We start from the raw sequence: 17,823 nt of genomic DNA on the forward strand, positions 1-17,823 counted from the left end.
GTGGTCCCCCGACAGCCTGGCACAGGGGACCGGGCGGCCTCTTCTCCCCAGCCCGGGGCCTTTTCCAGCTGGGGAGCTTGGTGGGTAGCATGCTAGGGGTTTTTTTGGTAGAGGCTGATGGAAGAGGGGATGAGGAAGGGAAGTGCTGGCTGGCAGGTCCAAGTCCTGGGGAGTTCCCGGGAGGCCTGACACCACTGGGGATGGGCTGCTCTGGGGAGCTCGGCAATGGTAGAGGTTCTCAGTGCTGCTGGGAGAAGGCGCAGCAGCTCCCCGCATCCCATTCTGTCTCTGGTTGTCCCACCACTGCTCTGCCCATAGATGCCCATCCACCAACGATCATTTCTCCTGAGCAGCCCAGAGGCTGTGGTGATGGGCCCCGCGGCCAGATCCACCAGCAGCCGTTTCTACCGGGCAGCCCAGAGGCCATGGTGATAGGCTGCATGGCCAGATGGAGTCAGACCCAGCTGTCACCCTTCTGTCTGGCCAAACTGGGACTGGCCACCAGCCTGCCTGGCCCTCCCCAGCTCCCCTTGCTGCATTTGGGCATTCACCCTCCCGTGCAGCTCCCCTGCGGCGCTGCAGCCGTGCAGGCCGGCGTGCCGTGTCAGTGCCACCTTGTGGCAGCTGCCCCGGGCCTGCTGGCCTCTCATTGTCACCCATGGCCTCCCACGGGTGTCCCCATGGGGACTGCAGGGGCACCCACGTGTCCCTCTGCTACGCTGGCACTGGGAAGCGGGTGGTGGGAAAGGCTCTGGTAGGTGGTGGGGTGGCCACGCAGCCCCGGTCTTTTTGCAGTGAGTGGGGGGATCAGAGGCTGTACCCTGAGACAGGTGGTCCCTGTTGGACGTTGGCCATCGGAGTATTGCTTCGTGCATGGTGCCCACCTTACCCTGCCTGCTGTCAAGGTCCAGCACCCACAGAAAGCCCATGGAGGGGCAAGCTGGGTCTGTGGAGGTCCATGAGGGGGGCTTTGTGCTGGAGTAGCTGTGCCTGTGGGTGAACTATCAGGAGACTTAGTGGGTCTAAGTCACTAAACTTGTGGGTGAACCAGCAATGGGAGGAGAGAGGAGAAAGGGAAGGAGAAGGACCCGGGCGGAGAGGCTGGTGGAGGAAGGCCAAGCACGTTGGGAGCCTGTGGGATTGAGGAAGGTTTGGCGGATGTGACCGGTGACTGCAGAATAAGACCCTTGGCCAGGGTACCTCTGCTGCCTCCTCTCCCTGTGCCACTACGTTGGCCAGCTGGCTCCTGCGAGTAGGACCAGGGATGAAAATCACCCCCATCCCTAGGGACACCAAGGCTTCTGCCCTTTACCACCAGCATCATTGATGGGACTTCCAGGAACTCAAATGCCCCCGTGACCTCCATCATAGTGGGGTTGGTGGGGTTAAAATGGCTAGGGATACGCCTGAGGTGGTGGTTTTGCAACAAGGAGGGTTTTAGCCCCGGCTCCTTCCTCTTGCCACGGGGTTTCCTCAGACTTTCCCCTGGCTCTCTCCGAAACCCTGTACCCCTGCGGCCAGGTGAAGCCCATCCTCACCAGCCTTTCTAGGCAGTCGTGTGGGCAATGGGGCGGGTGCCGGGCCGGGGAGGAAGCACAGCTCCTGCCTCGCAGGGGGAAGTGAGAAACTGCTGTGGAAATTCAAAGATGGGCAACACTCCCCGCCACCAAAACCGCTTGCCCTGCTCCCCGCCCCATCAGCCAGCTCCTGGGAAGGCAGTGGGGGGGGTGGAGGTGGCCAGGCTCAGGTAGTCCCTGGCCAAGCAGGTGGCTGTGTGCAGGGGACATGCCGGTGAAGCCGGCGCAGAGGGAGCCTCTCCAGCTCAAGGCCCTGCTCTACCCCCTGGGACCACTGTCCCTCAGGAGGACCCCTGAGGCCAGGGGAATGGGGATCGAGAAGGCGTCTCCCCACACAGACCTCTAAGCGTGCATTGCCAATGGGTTCACTTTATTCTTTAATTTTTACAGCCATATTTTTCATCTCCATCCCCTCTGCTCTCCATGCAGACAGGACGGACAGCCCCCTGCCCTGTACATAAGGATGGAGAAGCGTGCACAGAGAGGGTTGCAAATCTCCCCCAGGCCCAGGCAGGCCGGGCAGCGGGGAGCACTGCCCCACCACCCTGGCAGCCGTGCAGGCAGGATGTGTGGAAGACGCTCCGTATGCCATAACAGAGAGGGAATCTGAGAGGCACTTGACAGCTGAGGAATCCAATGTGGATTGAAATGCCACTTCTGTGAACTGCAGATGCCAGCGGCATCCTGGAGAGGAGATGCCTGACTGAAGCTGTATCAGAAATGAAAGCAGAAGCTCTTACCTGAGCAGAAAGATGTTTTTTTCCAACAGGAGTTGTACGGGAGTTTCTTTTGCAAATTACCACACTGGTCGGGATGGGCAGTGCATCTGCGGGGCTGAGCCACGGCAGTCACCAGGCAGGAATCGGGAAAGGAGCCTGACAGTCCTGCTCCCTTTCCCTCTCACCCCCGTCTCCCGTGAAGCAGGTTGCTCTGCCTCCCATGAGCAGTCCTTCTTCCACTGCCAAAATGTCCCCGGCCTGGCTTCGCTCATTTCCCTACTCCAGATGCACAAAGGTTGCTCAAAGTCACTTCACAGGGCCAGGTGCGGAGCATGGGGATGAGGAGATGCCCGATTTGTGCTGCAGGGATACTCCTCCTGCTGTGGATAATTGGGAGCACAGTGCTGAAGCCTCCACATCTCCTGCTGGCGAGCCACAGGTGCCTGGAGCCCCAAGGGACAGTCACTGAGCACATGGACCAGCCCCTCTGCCATCTCCAGCCCCGAGGCTGAGATGGGGAGCCATCCCATCCTGGGTCATGCGGAGCCTCAGCTGGATGAAGTCTCACCTCAACCAGTGTATTTAGGTCTGGGAGAGGAGTTGTGGCGAGGAATTTGGGCCTTGGCGCCTGTGGCAGCCCCTATGGTTCCCCTTATGGGACGGATGCTGTGAGTCTGGCTCCAGTGCCACAGCAGGGGAGAAGGGGGAGGGTCACACACTTCGACAGCAGCATCTGGTTCTGCAGCCCCAGAAGACAGCTCAGGCTTGGGTGGAGGGTCACCTTCCTCTCATCAGAGGGACATCCCCCCTGCACAGTGCCACTGGGTGACCCTACCGTGAGCTGTGGCCCTCGGTGGTCATCGTCACTTAGCAGCAGTGCTCTCACACTTTGCTTGGCCACCTTTGCTCAGTCCCAAAGCCTGACGGGTGAGGAGGCCACCTTGCAGAAGGAAGAGCTCACCCAGGCTGCCACCAAGATGGCACGTCGTGCAAATAACCCCCCCAAGGCACACCTAATTGCCTCACCACCCCATCTGGGGCCAGCGGTGTTTCTCACCCAAGCCATTGACTGGGCTCTGTTCAGCCAGGGAGATCAGCTGCTGTAATTACTCGAGAACAGCAATCTCACACTAACGAGTTCGTTTCTGAAGCAGAGCCCTTCCTGCACAATAAAGTCACTTGCAGGCGAGTGAGAAAGACCATCTAGAGAGAAATGCCTTGGACCAGCACCGCCGGCCAGCTCTGGTACGCAGGCAAAGCCTTGAAGACACTCACATAAATTAAGTCATCCCGCCTACGCTCGCATCACTCCCTGCCTGGTTTTGCATGGCGTGGAAACATCCATCACCGGGAGCCCTGTCATCCCAAGTGACATGCAGTGTTTCTGCAGCCACTGTGAGCTGAAGTGACGGCTGTCTGGGGCTGCAATGACAAGCTCATGGAGCATCTCTAGACCAGCAGACTCCATTGCCTGCCCCTGGTCCTCCCTGACTTCAGTGATTATAGGTCAGAGTAAAGATGGATTTTTTTTCCTCCCTTGCTCCCTGCTCGGGAAGATGGACTACAGAGGGGGTTTCCACAACCGCTGGTGGATGCCTGCCACCACACGAGAGCGCCCAGAGGGAGAAGAGACCTGGATATTATGGCGTGCAGAAGAGGAGGGGGCAGGACTGTGAATGGAGAAGATGCTGGATGCGCCTTGCTCCATATGGCCTCAAGCCTCCTTTTATTGAGGTCAGTAGCAAAAATCGAGCTAATAGCAGCAGTGTGGGACTTAAACCTAATGTAACTCCCTGCTTCCCTCTCCATCTTCCCTTTCTCCCCCTCTTTCTGCTATTCCAGCCCTGTGTCCCCAAGAATTGCCCATCCGGCAGCAGACCCATCCTGGCACAACTGCAGCCTGGCAAATGGCACAGCAGCCCCCGCCACGCTCCAGCCTCACCAGCCACGTCTCCTCTGCCTCCTCCCGATGGCATGGCTGCGGCAGCTGTCGGCAGTTCAGTGTAACTCGGCGTGATCCACTTGGGCTTCCTCCAGCGCTTACTGGTGCAAGCTGGGACTCGGCGCAAGTGGGGAAAGTGGAAAAGGGCAGTGATCCTAGAAGGTCGATCTTGCTTGAGGCAAAACACAGTCCTCAGTCAGCTCATGTCCGTGCAAGGCTTCGCCTGACCCTGAGAACGGGCTCTGGGTGTCCACAGGGAGCATCCAGAGTGCTTCAACCCCGTTCTCCCCACCCTCAGGCTCTCTCCTCGCTGGAGCAGTTCTGGGTGGTTTTGGTGGTGACCAGGGCCGTGGCCCCCAGCTCGGTGGCGGGCAGCGGGAAGCTGTGGTTGCACTCCTCGTGCTGGGAGTACACGGCAGAGAGCAGGATGATGTCGCCGTCAGCATCGCCCTGGCAGCACGGCCTCCGCTTTGCCCCGGCTTTCCCAGGTGGCCCCGCCATCTTCAGGCCTCCATTATGATGCGGGCATGGGGCTGTGGCCAGGATGGCATCTCCCTCCGGCACAGCAGCGTCCTGGCAGCCTGGTTCAGGCAGGGGGCTGGCAGCATCCGTGTTTGCTGGGAGGGGGCAAGAAAAGGGGGTTATGGGGCTTACAAAGTGGGGCCAGGTGGGTCCCACGGAGAGGATCCCACCCTTGGGGACACATGGGATGGGGGGGAAGACGGAGCTGGAGCAGGAGGAGCCCGCAAGGTCCCCACCACACCTCTCCTGCTGTAGAGCTCCTCCTGCTTACAACTAAAGGGGTTTACCCCCCCATCCCCAAAAAACAACAGGGAAAGGCAGAAACTTGCACTTGCACTTCAAGCCCTCTCGCTAAACCCTGCCAAAGGCAGAGGAGCCCGGCCCTCGGTGGCTTTGCCCTCCCCAACCGCCTCCCACTTAAAAATAGACTTGTTTACATGCTTCGAACACAGGCGTGCGCCGCCGGCCCCAAGCCTCCCGTGACTTTCCACACATCCAGTGGCACAGTGGTGGGCCTGCCCGGGTGCAGCCCAGAAGGACAGGGACCACCGCATGCGGCAGGGGAGGTGCCTCCGGCGCTCTCCATCATGGCTGGACCTCTCTTGCCACTGGATTTCTCCCTCTGCTTTCATTCTTGGTATTTTTCCCAGGCGGGTGCGTCACAGGCTGTCACAGCTGCACTCGGTTTAGCAGAAAGGCCCCAGGTAATGTCCCCCCAGGTCTGAGTCACCCGGCCGGCACCGCTGGTGGCATGTGGGCAAGCTGGGGTGCGAGCACTGGCTGCCCCCGGCTCCGCCACCCCCCAAGGACACCCACCCGGGTGGTGGGGCGATGATGGGTGCCAGCATCCCCCAGGGAGCCATACCCCCTGCTGGGGGGTGGGGAAGGGTGAAACCAGGCGAGACCATTTCTGAGAAGAGTGGCCAGGGTTGAGTCAGCACCAGGGTGGGGGTCCCCGAGGGAGGAAGCGGCCACCTGGCCCCCGGCTGATGCCCCAACAAGATGCGCCATCACAGGGCACCACGGTCTCATCCCCTGGAAATACCCTGCCAGAAAAGGCTCAGCCCTGTCCCTTGCCCCCCAGCCCTATTTTTGATGCCTTTGGGGATGACCCCGTGTGGTGCGCTGGCATCCTGCCAACAGGGCTGGTCTTGGCAGCACTGGGGTCTTTGAGGCACACATTGGAGGGCACCGGGCATCCCAAATGGCAATGCCAGGCTGGGCAGTCAAGATGGGACTGCCATTTGTCCACCGCCATCCCTGCAGCCCCTGCTCCATCCATGGCCCTCCGGCTGCTAGGGTAGAGGGACAGACAACTTGCTGGTGGTCTGTTCCTGTCCCCCACGGAGAGGGTACGGTGCCAGTGGGTGCTTTAAGCAAGCGAAGGCACAGGGACACCTGGCAAAAGGTGGGAAAATTTAGCAGGGTCCTGCTGTGAGCCAGGTGCAGCTGTGGGCTTCCAGGGGACATAGGACACTGTCATGCAGGGGGCAGATCAGCTGCCCCAAAATGCCCTGGGGTGCCCACGGAACCGGGCGAGGTGGAGGAACTGTTGAGGTGGAGCTGGTCTCAACAAGGACGTGCCTTGGGGGAGCCAGCAGCAAGCAATTCCATCTGCCCTGGGAGCCTTAGGATGCTGAGACAGGGAGAGCAAGAGGTCCCCTACCTTTGGCCTCCTCATCCGCTGCCTTCCTCTTCCTCCTCTGCTTGCCCACCTTGCAGGCCAGGAAGCCCCAGAGGGCAGCCAGAGCTAGGATGAGCCCCACCACCGCTGGAACGCCGAAGATCAGGAGGGTGCTGGGCAGGTCCACCGATGGGAGAGTGGGCACCAGGGGGGAGGTGGGCGCCATGCGGGCAGGCTCTGCTGTGAGGTGAAACACCGTCAGTGTCAGGAGGAGGAGAGCTGGGGGAAGGGAAGGAGGGCAGCAGCATTTCCCATCCAGCCGTCGGCCTCAGGGCTGTGATGGCGGGGAAGGAGAGCGGCTCTTCATCACTACCCATCCACCACCCGCAACGAACCATCCCCATGCCTGGACCCTTGTCTCACCCACTGCTGTTCCTGGCTGGGGGGAGATGAGCGCATCCTGTTCTTCTCATGATACCCCTGGGGGTCATGGTCTTCTCATGGTCACCCGTGACCCCCACGCCAGGCTGGATCATCCGTCTTCTCCCCATACTGCGTTCCCCTCATTGGAACTGGCCGCCCTCTTCCTCTCTCCTCCTCCTCCTCCTCCTCCTCCAGGTGAAGGCAGCGCTCCATTCTCCGTCACCACGTCCATCACCATACGCAGGAAAAGGTCCCCTCCACCCGCCCACCCCTGGTGTGCCCCCAGCCCCCTTGGCCCACTACCACCCAGCCCCGGGGAGCTCAGTCCACGGCCGCCCTTGTCTCCTTACTTGCGTTCTCCTTGAACAAGTCGGAGCACTGGACACAGGACCTGGTCAGGAGATCGAAGCACTGGGAGGACAGGCAGGGGGAGGGAGCAGCAGCTTTTCCTGATGAGGACATGGCAGAGTGCAAGTGAGAGCCTGGCTCCCGCATGGCGTGGCGGCGAAGGGGTCGCCCGAGTGTGAAATCGCAGCGCCTCGGGGCCCGTGGCAGCGGGAGATACAGTCTGTCAAGCTGCGTCGTCTCCCTTGGGGCTTGTGATCGCTACGCTTGCCCTGGGGCGGATCTTCAACAGGGAGGAGGAGAGCAAGCGCCCAAGCCCTACCCCTGCCTGCCCGTGCAACGCGCCCTCAAACTACACTTCTCCTCCAAAATACGCTTCCGAAATCCTCACAGCCCCTGGTGTGTCCCAGCCATGCAGCAGCCCATCCATGCCCAGTGGCATGGTGCCCCAGCCCAACAGTGTCACCTCCTTGGCTCTCACCTTTCCCCAGCCAAACCATACGTCGCCTCCAGCCCAGGTTTGTCCCCCAGCCTGCACTCCCCCTCGCCGGCTGGCAAAAAGCCCCCTCGGCATTCTCCAGTGCCTACAGGATACTTTCCTGTGCCCAAGATCTTTACAAGACCCTGTTCCAAGGCCATGGATCTGGCTTGGAAAATGCAGAAAAGGGCTGGAGGAGAAAAGCATGCAAGGGTAGTGAGGTTTCCCCTTTTAAAAGCTGCCACTGCCCCCAGGACGCTGCCTGTTAGTGACTGCTGCACGGGCAGGCCGACTGGTGTGTGTCCTCCATCCCTACAATCCCACCCCCATGATGGTGCTCTCCAACACCTTGTTCTCTCCATCCTCTCCATCCCGGACCTAGACCTGTGTCAAGGACCATCCCAGTCCCCTGGCACCGTGTCTCATTCTTCAGGGTTCAGATCTGGTTCTGCTCAATAACTGCCCAGGGCATGGGCAAAGCAGGTCACACCAAGGAAGTCCAGTCCCCATACACTTGTAAGGGACTAAAAAAACTCTTAATGGTTTTAGTTGTTCCTGATCGTGAGTAGGAGAAACCTTCTGCCACCAGCACCCATACGTCAAAGGTCGGTGCTTGAGATCTGAAGTGGATAAGTGATGGATTTCAGTGCTACACATGGCTCTTCTCTGTCCTTACCAAACAAAAGTCACATCCGCTTTTCCTTCACCCCGTAGGAAAGAAAGGGACCAGCCACAGTTGCTGGCTTGCTCTCAACTGAAGGAAGCAGCACAGGAGACTTGTCCTGGCCAGGAGAGACCTAATGGGGCTTTACTGCTGGAGTCTCCTGCTTGCAGCAGCTATGGCCTCCAAGCTCTTTCTAGCGAGGTCTCTGCCATTTGCTGTTCTGGAGGGGAGGGAGAGAAAAGCCAAAGGACTCTTTGGCTTGAGGTGACAGAGTATCAGGTGTCCTTGCTGGGCAACTGAGCTCCTCTGAGACAGGCCAGAGGATCTGGTCCCTGGATATTCCTGTCCCTCTCCAATGGCTTTTGGGCAAGCTGAGCCCACAGCTTCTGCACCCCACCCCCTGAAGCCGCGGGCGGGATGCAGGCACCAAGTCCCTGCACTAGTCGCACCCCAAGCATGGCTCTCCAGCACCCCATGCCCCGCGGGGCAGGAGATGCACTACGGTGGGGCCCTTCCAGCCCCCCAACCATGTCTCCCTCCCTGCTGGCAGCATCCCCGGAGGGTGGCTTGCACCAGGGCAGCACCAAAGCAGCCCCAGCACCATCTCAGTCCTCCCCGCCAGGCGCCGCTGGGCTCCGGGCGAGTGAAAGTCCCGACCAAAACTGGTCACTGCCTGCCGGTTCCACGCCTGCTGCAATTTCACTTCCCTTTCCAGCCGGTGTGCCCAGCCGCTCACTCCCTCACCCCTTGCACTGGTGCCTGGCTGCTGGGGAGCACCCTCGCTGTGCGGCGGGGATGGCCGTGACAAGGCCAGGGAGGCTGCGGGCTCCCCCGAGGAGCTGCAAGAGCTCGGCCGTCATTCCCGCATCTATGACTCAGTTATTCCCCCTCTGTTCTTAGTCAAAGTAAAAATCCCCGAGTGAGCAGGGACACACCAATCACTTCCCTCTCTTGGCACGGCCCCGAGCTCCGAAGCCACAAGCGGCACGGTCAGCTCAGCACCCTCCACCTCCATGCTTGCGCTGAACCGGCTGTGCTCACCCCTGCGCAGGTAGCTGCCGGCGGAGGACATCTCTCCATATCCCACCTCACCCAGCTCCCTGGATGGGTGATCATCTTGGATGCCCCGGGCAAGGAGCAGGGCTGTGGTGCAAGCCTGGGAGAAGGAGGGGCATGAGTCCAGCAGCAGGGTGCACCGGGAGCATCTTCAGGGGGTCAGAAAGCCCCAGCAGGGAGGGCTGAGGGGTCAGGAGAAAAGCTCAGGCTCACTCCAGGCCACATCTGAGCTTCACAGAGGAGAGGGCACCTAGACCGCTCACTGTCCCTGGCAGGCAGCTCGCAGAAGCATAAGGGTAGGGACGAGGGAGCAGACAACATCTTGCCTTGTGGGCTGGTGCCGTGCACGGGGGCAGAGGACCCCCACAAAAGAGCCAGTGCTCTGTCAGGACACCTGCCCCTGCTCATGGCTCCAAAGGCTTTGCTGTTCCTCCTGCCCTGGGCTATTTCTACCTGCTGATCCCCTTTTCCCAAAGGGGGACACTGCTGCATCATTCCTGTCTCGTCCTCCCCCCTGAAATCCACCCCACTCCCCAGGCTTCCCTCGGGTCAGTTGTCTCTCGGCAACTAGGACCCCCAGCCCCTATTCCCCTGGGTCCCACCGTAGCACTGTCACCCTGCCCCTCTCCCTCCCCTCTCCTCTCCCTGCTTGGCTTAATGCGGGGGGGAGCCAGGGGGAAATGGGTCCTAGCATCTGCTGTACCACGCTTACAGATTAACTCTGTGACCCCTCCAGTCAAATATATGCACCAGGGAAAGCCCAAACCGAGGTACCTAGACGTTGCTTTTGACACAGAGGGCGAGGTTTACAATAGAGCTCAGGAGCTGATGGCTCCCATTTTGGTACCTGGAGTGAAAACCTGAAGCTGCGAATGCTTGGTGGGGAGTCCAGGGATGGCAGCCGTGATGTCCTCCTGCAAGTAACGTGCTCCCGGGTCCTGTTGCGTGGAAGGATGTTGCAGCCTCATCGTCGTGACTGATCTTACCCTATTCCCTCCCATTTTCTGAGCCCCCTTTTTATCCCCTTCTTCAGCTCTTTCACACTCCCTTCCCGGCCCGTCTGCTTCCTCCTGGTCCAAGAAAACAATGTTTGAATTCACACACGATAATGCTTACTCATGGAGAAAATCCCCGTTGACTTCCCCAGCGGCACTCGCACGTGTGCCTGCTCACCAGCACGGCCCAGGCTGCCCAGTCAGCTCCGGGCATCAGCCATCCCCCTCTTCATCTCCCCCATCTTTGCCTCCCCTGCCCTTCGTAACGGCTGTTCACCGTTTTTGGAGCAGCAGAAGTTAAAGCTCGGTGAGTAGTTCGAACTCTCTGCATCTAAGAGTTGAATACGCTTGATAACAGCACAAATGCATAATTAAAGAGCAGAAAAAATGACTCACTGGATAAGGAAATGCGCTTTTCTTATCTCCTCTGCAGAGAAACGAAAGCCCCAGGAGCCTGGGACTCCGGCTAACTAAGTGCTTTTATTAAACAAATAAACCAGCAAAGATATCAAAGGAGCTATTTAAAAATTATATCTTAATCCTGGAGTCAGAGAGCTCGATTTCCAGTGCTGTTTGCTCCAACCGTGCACTGGGAAGACCAGCTTCGGCTGAGGTCAGCTGCTGGGATCCCTGCGGACAGCCCAGCAAGGGACAGGGCAGTGCCGGTGGTCCCAGAGGTGGGGAAGGACAGCATCGTCCTGCGAGTGGTTGTGTACACTTGAGTGACTGGACTCGTGTGAGTGGTTCCTCTGGTGTCAGGGGTGGGTGAAGTGACTCACGCACGCGCTTGCAGAACCACCCGTAGCAGAAAATATCCACCGAAAGTTCACCTTGTGCTCGTGTGCACCGGAAACCCAAAAGCTTGTCGATCAGAGAAGCCGTGAGGTGTTTATCAAGCAGACCCAGTCACCTTGGGACAAATGTCTGACAGGATGCACCCAACGCCCCAGGAACACCTCGGCACAGCCCGATATCTGCCCCACATCCAGATGGTGCCACTGGAAGGCTTTGGCTGGAGCCAACCCCCAAAGTACATTTGGCACTTGACGGCTGCGTCCCTTCCCAGTGCCTCTGCTCCAGCAGGTGGGAAGCACTCCCTCCTGAAAGGTCCCACTATGGCTCTTGGGAGCTGGTTTCTCAGAGCTCCAACACAAACCTTCTCCTTGGCATCCACCAGGATGCCCCAGCACGGCCCAGACCCAACTTTGCTCTGCCTTCTCAAAGCCAGCCAGACTTAGGGACAAAACCTGGGAAGATTTTAGGAATAAGGTGGGAAAACAAAGGCTTCAAGAGATTCACCAACACCCTAAATCCAGACCTCTCCACGGGCACTCTGCTTCTCACCAAGGATTTTTATGGCACTGGTCAGCCACCTGTACCGGGAGTTTGGCGTGGGGCAGTGCCCTGGTGGCACCGGCTATGCTGAACATCGTTTGTCTCTTCCCCTTCTTGTTTAAAAGCCCCTGAGCTGTGCTTGTCCATGAAGTTAAGGAAAAATGAGCAAGTGTCCTTGGCTCCCTCTGCAAGGGGACTTGGACCCCTGCAGGGGTAATACTGAGCACCCAAATTAGGCTTTTATAGTGGTGTGCCCTTGGAAGACCCCTCCAGGGTTGCAGAGGGAGGGTGGTGGGTCAGGACTGCCTGGGCTCAAGCTCCCTCTGCCCATTCCCCGTCCCTGCTCCAGAGAGCCCAAAAGGGACACGGCACCACTGAGGACATGAGGGAACACCCCCTCCCCAGTCCTGCCCTGGGGGACCTGAGCCTTTGACTTCCCCTGCCAGGAGCAGACTGTGGTGAGAGAGTGAGGGGTGTTTCCAGCTGGTGTGCTGGCTGCTCTTGCCACTCTGCAGAGCATGGTGGGACTCTCCCCAGACACTGCCTGGGCTTTCAGAAGCCCCTCCAATGTCATGAACAGCACACCATTGGCTGAGTCTGGCTCTGCTGCCTGGACCTCCCTGCGAGCAAATCCTGCTGCCTGCTCTGCCTGCGGCAGGGCTGGTGCCTCCATCCCCACCCTAAGGATGGGTGGGACCGCACGCTCATCCCCTTGGGTGGGTGGGTGGAGGCCAAGTGCCCCCCGAGCTTCGCCTGCGGCTGGTTAGGGACCATTCACGTGCCTTGGCAGGGCCAGGCAGCACCTCCAGCACCAAAACAGAAACAAATGGCTGAGGGCAATGCACTGCCGCACTACAGACCTCCAAGCAGGTGGGTTCAGCTGGTTCAGGCGTGCATACGCCGGGGCAGAAACCTCCCTGGGACAGCAGGCTGAACGCAGAAACCTCCGCCGGCACTTCCCACGAGGAGCCCCACTGCTGTGCGCTCGGGGCACGGAGTTCTCCAGCAGACGACTCCAGAGCCAAAAAATCAAAGCCTGCTGAAGGCAAGGGGCTGCCTCCCTTTGAGCCCCCACCCTTTGCAGCTTGTTCCAGCAGCAAGGGACAGGAAACCAGTTGGGGGCAGCCTGGAAGTCAAAACTAAACTAAGCAGCCCCGACTACATTTTGCATAGCGCTTCGTTACAATGAACTGCCTGCAGCAGAGCTGCGGCTCCGGCTCACGCGCGGGAATGGTTTGGTGAATACATTTGAATAAGAAGGCAGCCTGAGAAAATAGGAAGGTGCTTGTGAGCTATTCCAACACAGAAGAAAGGATGCTTGTCCTGACCGCACTCATTTGTTGCAATTTACTCTGCTGCCTGCCCAACCACACTTCTTCCCCATACACAAATAACGCCCCACCAACCTCCAGGACTTCAGCCCAGCCCTGGCACGGCTGCTCCACTGTCACGCTCCTCAGCATTGGCCACCAGAGCCATCCTAACAGAAATGCTCAAAACCAGCAGCGTGCCTGGATAACTTAAAGCACAGCTCAAACAGGGAACAGAACACACCAAAACACCCCCAAAAAATCCTGTGGCACCTGTAGATCGCCACTGCCTAAGCAGGAGTAAGAGTACAGGAGGCTGTATGGTTTCCAGTACTAACCACTGCTCCAGAAACAGGTCTCTCAAGCTGGCTTTTGTGACTCCCACATCCCACCACCCCAGACCCAGGCAGTGGTAGTAGGTGCAAGGCCACCCTCCCTCACCCCCACCGCCGGGGAGCTCCAGCTTTTCTGTTTGTCACCGCTGGATGACGCCCAGCTGGATGACACTGAGCGGAGGGAATACAGGGATTTTGACTGTAGGCTGCTTGGCCAGTCAGATGCCAAACTCAAGCTGGTTTCAGCCCCAGAGCACTGAGAGGGACTGCAGAGCTGCAGGAGGAACAAGTGGCACATGTTTGGACATGAATGCAGACCCAAACCGGGATGAGAAGCAAGGAAGCGGGTTTCCACTGAGCCGAAGCAGGCCTCGTGGCCGGACGGCTGCCTCCGGCAGTAAGCTTGTCACCGCCGCGCTGTCAGCTGCGAGGCTCCAGCTGACAGCTTCCCCTCTCCTCCCTCTCCAGCCAAAGCACCTCCGTGACAACAACGTTTCATTAGTCTGCGGTGGCATTGCCCCGCTTGCTAGTACCCCATACCATTCTCCAGCTTCTCACAGACCTTCAGCTAGTGGTCTGGTGTAAAAAGTCTGGCTTAAATGCAGATTAACATGACAAATTTCAATAGCCTCATTAAGGATGTGACATAGGAGAGAGCTGACAGGATTTGGCCCATGCCCCTCGTCTCCTGGCTGGCATCTGGGCACGGTCTTAGCCATCCTGCCAAAGCCCGGAGAAGCAACAGGGAAGCGATTCATCAGGTGGGGAAGGAGAGGAAGGGAAGGGTGACAGGCTGCTGCGGATGTAGAGCTGGGGAGGTGCAGAGGGACTGCCAACAGCCCTGTGCCCCGCTCACCCCCAGCCCCCAAGGGACATGTGGGCAAAGTCCATCGATTCCCTTTCAAAGGGAGGGTCCCCCCCCAGCTCGCAGGGGCTCCCCCTGTAACAGCCCCACTGGGTTCTGAGCCTTCGGGGCCTTAGAGGCTGAAGAAGAATGAGTTGCACCAACACAGGCTGACATGGGAAAGCAGATGCTGGGGAGGGTGAGCAGTACTGCCGAGGCAGGCAGACATAATCACCCCCTCCAAGATCCCTTTCCCCATTTCCCATCTCAGTGAGAGCACCCACAGGGGAGGTCCTGCCCTCTGTCACAGTCCACCGGCAAGGCTGCTCATCCGCCCCTGGGGAACGTCTCCTGGCCACCACAGCTCCCTGTCTCACACTTGCCTTCCCCCTCCACGCTGCACCCACAGCGCCGTGGAGGGCTGGACCACTGGAGGACGCAGGCAGGCTTCCGAGGGACCATGCAGCAATGTAGCATCTCCCATCACCCAACCTAAAAATGCACATTAGAGGCTGAGGGCAGATACAGCTTTATACCCCCTAATAATCTTGTCTCTAAGCTAGATAACTAGGACTGTAAGTCCCTGGTGATAATCACAGACACCGTGCCTGCAAGCTCTCCCCCGGACCATTCATTTAGCTTGATGATGCTTTAAGGAGACATCTAATGAGGATAATCTGATTCAAATCCCCTCTGCTTTTGGGCAGCAGAGCAATTCAGTCCCCCTCAAACTCCTTCTTCCTCCATGACTGTCTTTATTTCCCCTTCTCATATGAATCACTCTGGGGTTTCCTTTGCTTTTTGCATTACTATTTTGATTCTTTGATATGACCACTGCAATCAAGATTCACTCCCTTTAGAACCTAATTAGCATGAAATCAGACTCGGTTTTTACTCATAGTCTCATGGTAATAGGATGCTGGCCTATGCTTCAGCTCTCACTTCGGGTGCAAGGAACATTGCAGCCTGCTTAAAAAATTCCCTGTTTACCTGATTCAATCAGAACCACTTATGGGAGATCCGTGCACACTTCAAGCTTGGCAAGAGAGTCAAGCTTTGGGAAGGAGGGGGGAAGGTCTCAATCACACTCAGCTTGCAGCGCAGAGCAGATGGCGAACATACCGACTATATAATTTATAGGACACCATCACTATATATTAGTCCCATGCAGTGGCTGAGCTCAGCCAAACCACGGCTCGTACACACGCAGAGGGGACTCGTGCAGGTGATGCGCCACATGCAACCTGGGCAAGAGGGAAGAGCCAGGTTCTGGAGAAAGCACACGCTTCACGTTTCATCTCCTTTGTAGCTCAGAGTAGAGGACGCGGTTGCAGCAGCCCTCAACCCAGAGGGGTTTTCTCTTCCCCACGGGCCAGGCAAACACTTCCCAGCCCTCAAACTTGTGTTCGAACTAGGTCAGTATTATGCAACATCTGCACGCAAGCAGCTCCCGTTCTCTTCCCTGGGAGCAGCTCACTTGCAGAGGCAGAATGGATGCCAGGGTAGCCCAAGGCCAAGTGTTGGGGTTTGTTTGCACTTCTTCAGGGCCACTGTGCCACGCCAGCACAGCCTGGCGTGCAGCTTGTTGGGGGTCACGAAGCCCAAGAGGGATGTGCACCACCACAGCAGCTCTATTTCCACAGTGCCTAAGCCTCCCTGCCCTTGCTTTTCACCCGGACGCACACACCCGTGGCTCAGCATAGCCAAGCAGGGATGCTGGGGATGCGTGGGGGACCTGTTGGTGAGGAGAACTGCTCATGAGGGCCAGCTTGGGTTATAACAGAGGAGCAACAGGATGGAAAAGATCAAAAGGGAACACCAGGTAGCAAAAACACTCCCTACAGAGCAAGGTGAAGGCAGCTCCAGTCCTGTCTATAAGTTAGCAGAGCTTTCAGCCCTTCTCTGCATGGCTAAAAAGGAGCCCTGGAAAAAAGCGTGCAAGACCGAGCCTTTAAAGGTGCCCGGTGTGCAAGCACAGAGTGACACCACTATCCTAGGACTTCCCCAACTCCAATGCCTTTGATCCTCTGCTGCTCGGCATAACAGCGCAAGGCACTGAGTCACCCCTCAGTCCCACAGAGGAATGAGGATTAATTAGTTGACGCTGGCACATTGCTTTGAAGAGAGGTGCTCCACTGCAGCACGAGCCACAGGTTGTTATATACTGAGCCGAGTCAAGTGCAGCCCAGGCTTCATATCTGTAATCTCTGGAAGAGCAAGAAAAGGAAACGTAGCAGTGGTGGGGAAAAAAAATAATAAACAAAAATGTCCACACTGGGGCAATGCCAACACTCCTGTCAAACCTAGGAGAGCAGCCAGCACAGAGGTTCAGGAGAGCTTTGAGCTGATCAGTGCAGACAGCAATGGTGCCTCAAGGACTGCAGACCCTCAGTAAACACGCAAGGTGTTTCGTCAACCTGAGCACTGCGACTGCATAGCCAGGAGGGCAGGAGCAAGGCAGGCCCAGTAGCAGCATGGCACCATCACCCCGTCACTACAGGGTGGGCACACGCTAGGACTGGAGAACTTCCATCGGAAGACAGGAAAGAAAAATACTCCAAGCTGCCAGAAAATGGGGGAAGCCCCCGCAGTGTGCTTAATGCTAGCTGGGCTTTTTAGATCTTTCCAAGTGCTCACAAGTGTGCCTCTGTCCCCTGCATGCGGACTGCTCTGGAGCATGGGTGCTTCAGCTGGCCCTGGCACAGCTTGTTGTAGTGCCAAGAGGGTGGCAGGATCCAAATGACAAAGCAGCTTCTGTGCACCAAGGCCAGGTTTCCCAAGGGGAGGTGGCTTCTCTCTTTGTTTTTGTCCTCACCCCACCTCAGTGCTCCTTCCCGTGACGTGCAGAGCCCCCGGGGCTCTCGCACCCAGCCCGCAGCTGCACCTGGGCTGGCGGCGGGGAGGCAGCCTGCATGTATGTAAAACACAGGCTTCTCTTTCACACACCACTGACTTCCCTCGGCAAAGGAGGTGGCGGGGTGGGGGGACGGTCACGGCGCCTTTCGTGGCTCCTCGCAGAACACCCCACTGCACGGCGAGCTCAGAGGGGATGAGGGTTGTCAGCATTGTGGCACATGTCAGCTCCAGCAGAAAGAGCCCCCAGCAAGGGAAACGTGGCCCAGCATGGGCCGGGAGCCCGCGCTACTCAGCTGCCAAGGAGTCCGAACAAGTCACATCACTCCTGAGTCCCTTGTGCCCATCCTCTCTTGCGCACCGTTTCTTCACAGCCAAGACGGCCCCTCCTGCACAGAGCCAACCCGAGGGGACACCATCCTGTCTAGTATTGCCACGCCGTATTAATATTTAACAGTGAGGAACAGATCCAGAGACTTTGATTTCTCCCACTGGCCAATTCAAGGATAATTGTACTGAGCGGGGAATTTCAGCATTTCAAAGTGTGGTTTTGTTCCAGTTCACAACAAAACCCAACCATGTTGCAATGCCTTATGAGAAGGAACACAGCCCAGTTTCAGGCAGCCTCCCTGCCTGCAGCATACTCAGGCATGTAAGGACCACAAAACACGGCCAATCTCAGGAGGCGCCTGGCAAGCAGGTCCCACCAAACCCTCCTCCCCCAGAACTTAGGTAAAAATCAACCTCTACTAATTAGGGAAAAATGGTTTCTTCTGAATGTTTCCACCCAATTCCAGATTT

The 17,823-nt window shown here is 58.0% G+C and overlaps 1 protein-coding gene across 4 annotated transcripts; it reads right to left on the reverse strand.

The window, feature by feature from the left end:
- Positions 1-1,950: 1,950 nt before the first annotated feature.
- TNFRSF13C (TNF receptor superfamily member 13C) lies at positions 1,951-10,414 on the reverse strand. 4 transcript variants are annotated; one of them, XM_054188821.1, is made up of 4 exons: positions 10,198-10,414; positions 7,158-7,256; positions 6,427-6,621; positions 1,951-4,855 (listed from the first exon to the last, which is right to left on the reverse strand). In XM_054188821.1, exons 1-4 carry the CDS (start codon positions 10,349-10,351, stop codon positions 4,533-4,535), a joined length of 771 nt encoding a protein of 256 aa, XP_054044796.1. In that variant the 5' UTR covers positions 10,352-10,414; the 3' UTR covers positions 1,951-4,532. The 4 variants fall into 4 exon arrangements, with proteins under 4 accessions (XP_054044796.1, XP_054044795.1, XP_054044798.1 ...); XM_054188820.1 differs by having other exon boundaries at positions 6,427-6,624; XM_054188823.1 differs by lacking the exon at positions 10,198-10,414 and having other exon boundaries at positions 7,158-7,363.
- Positions 10,415-17,823: the final 7,409 nt, after the last annotated feature.

This window comes from Rissa tridactyla, chromosome 1 (genome assembly GCF_028500815.1).
Source record: "Rissa tridactyla isolate bRisTri1 chromosome 1, bRisTri1.patW.cur.20221130, whole genome shotgun sequence".
Classification (NCBI taxonomy): domain Eukaryota; kingdom Metazoa; phylum Chordata; class Aves; order Charadriiformes; family Laridae; genus Rissa; species Rissa tridactyla.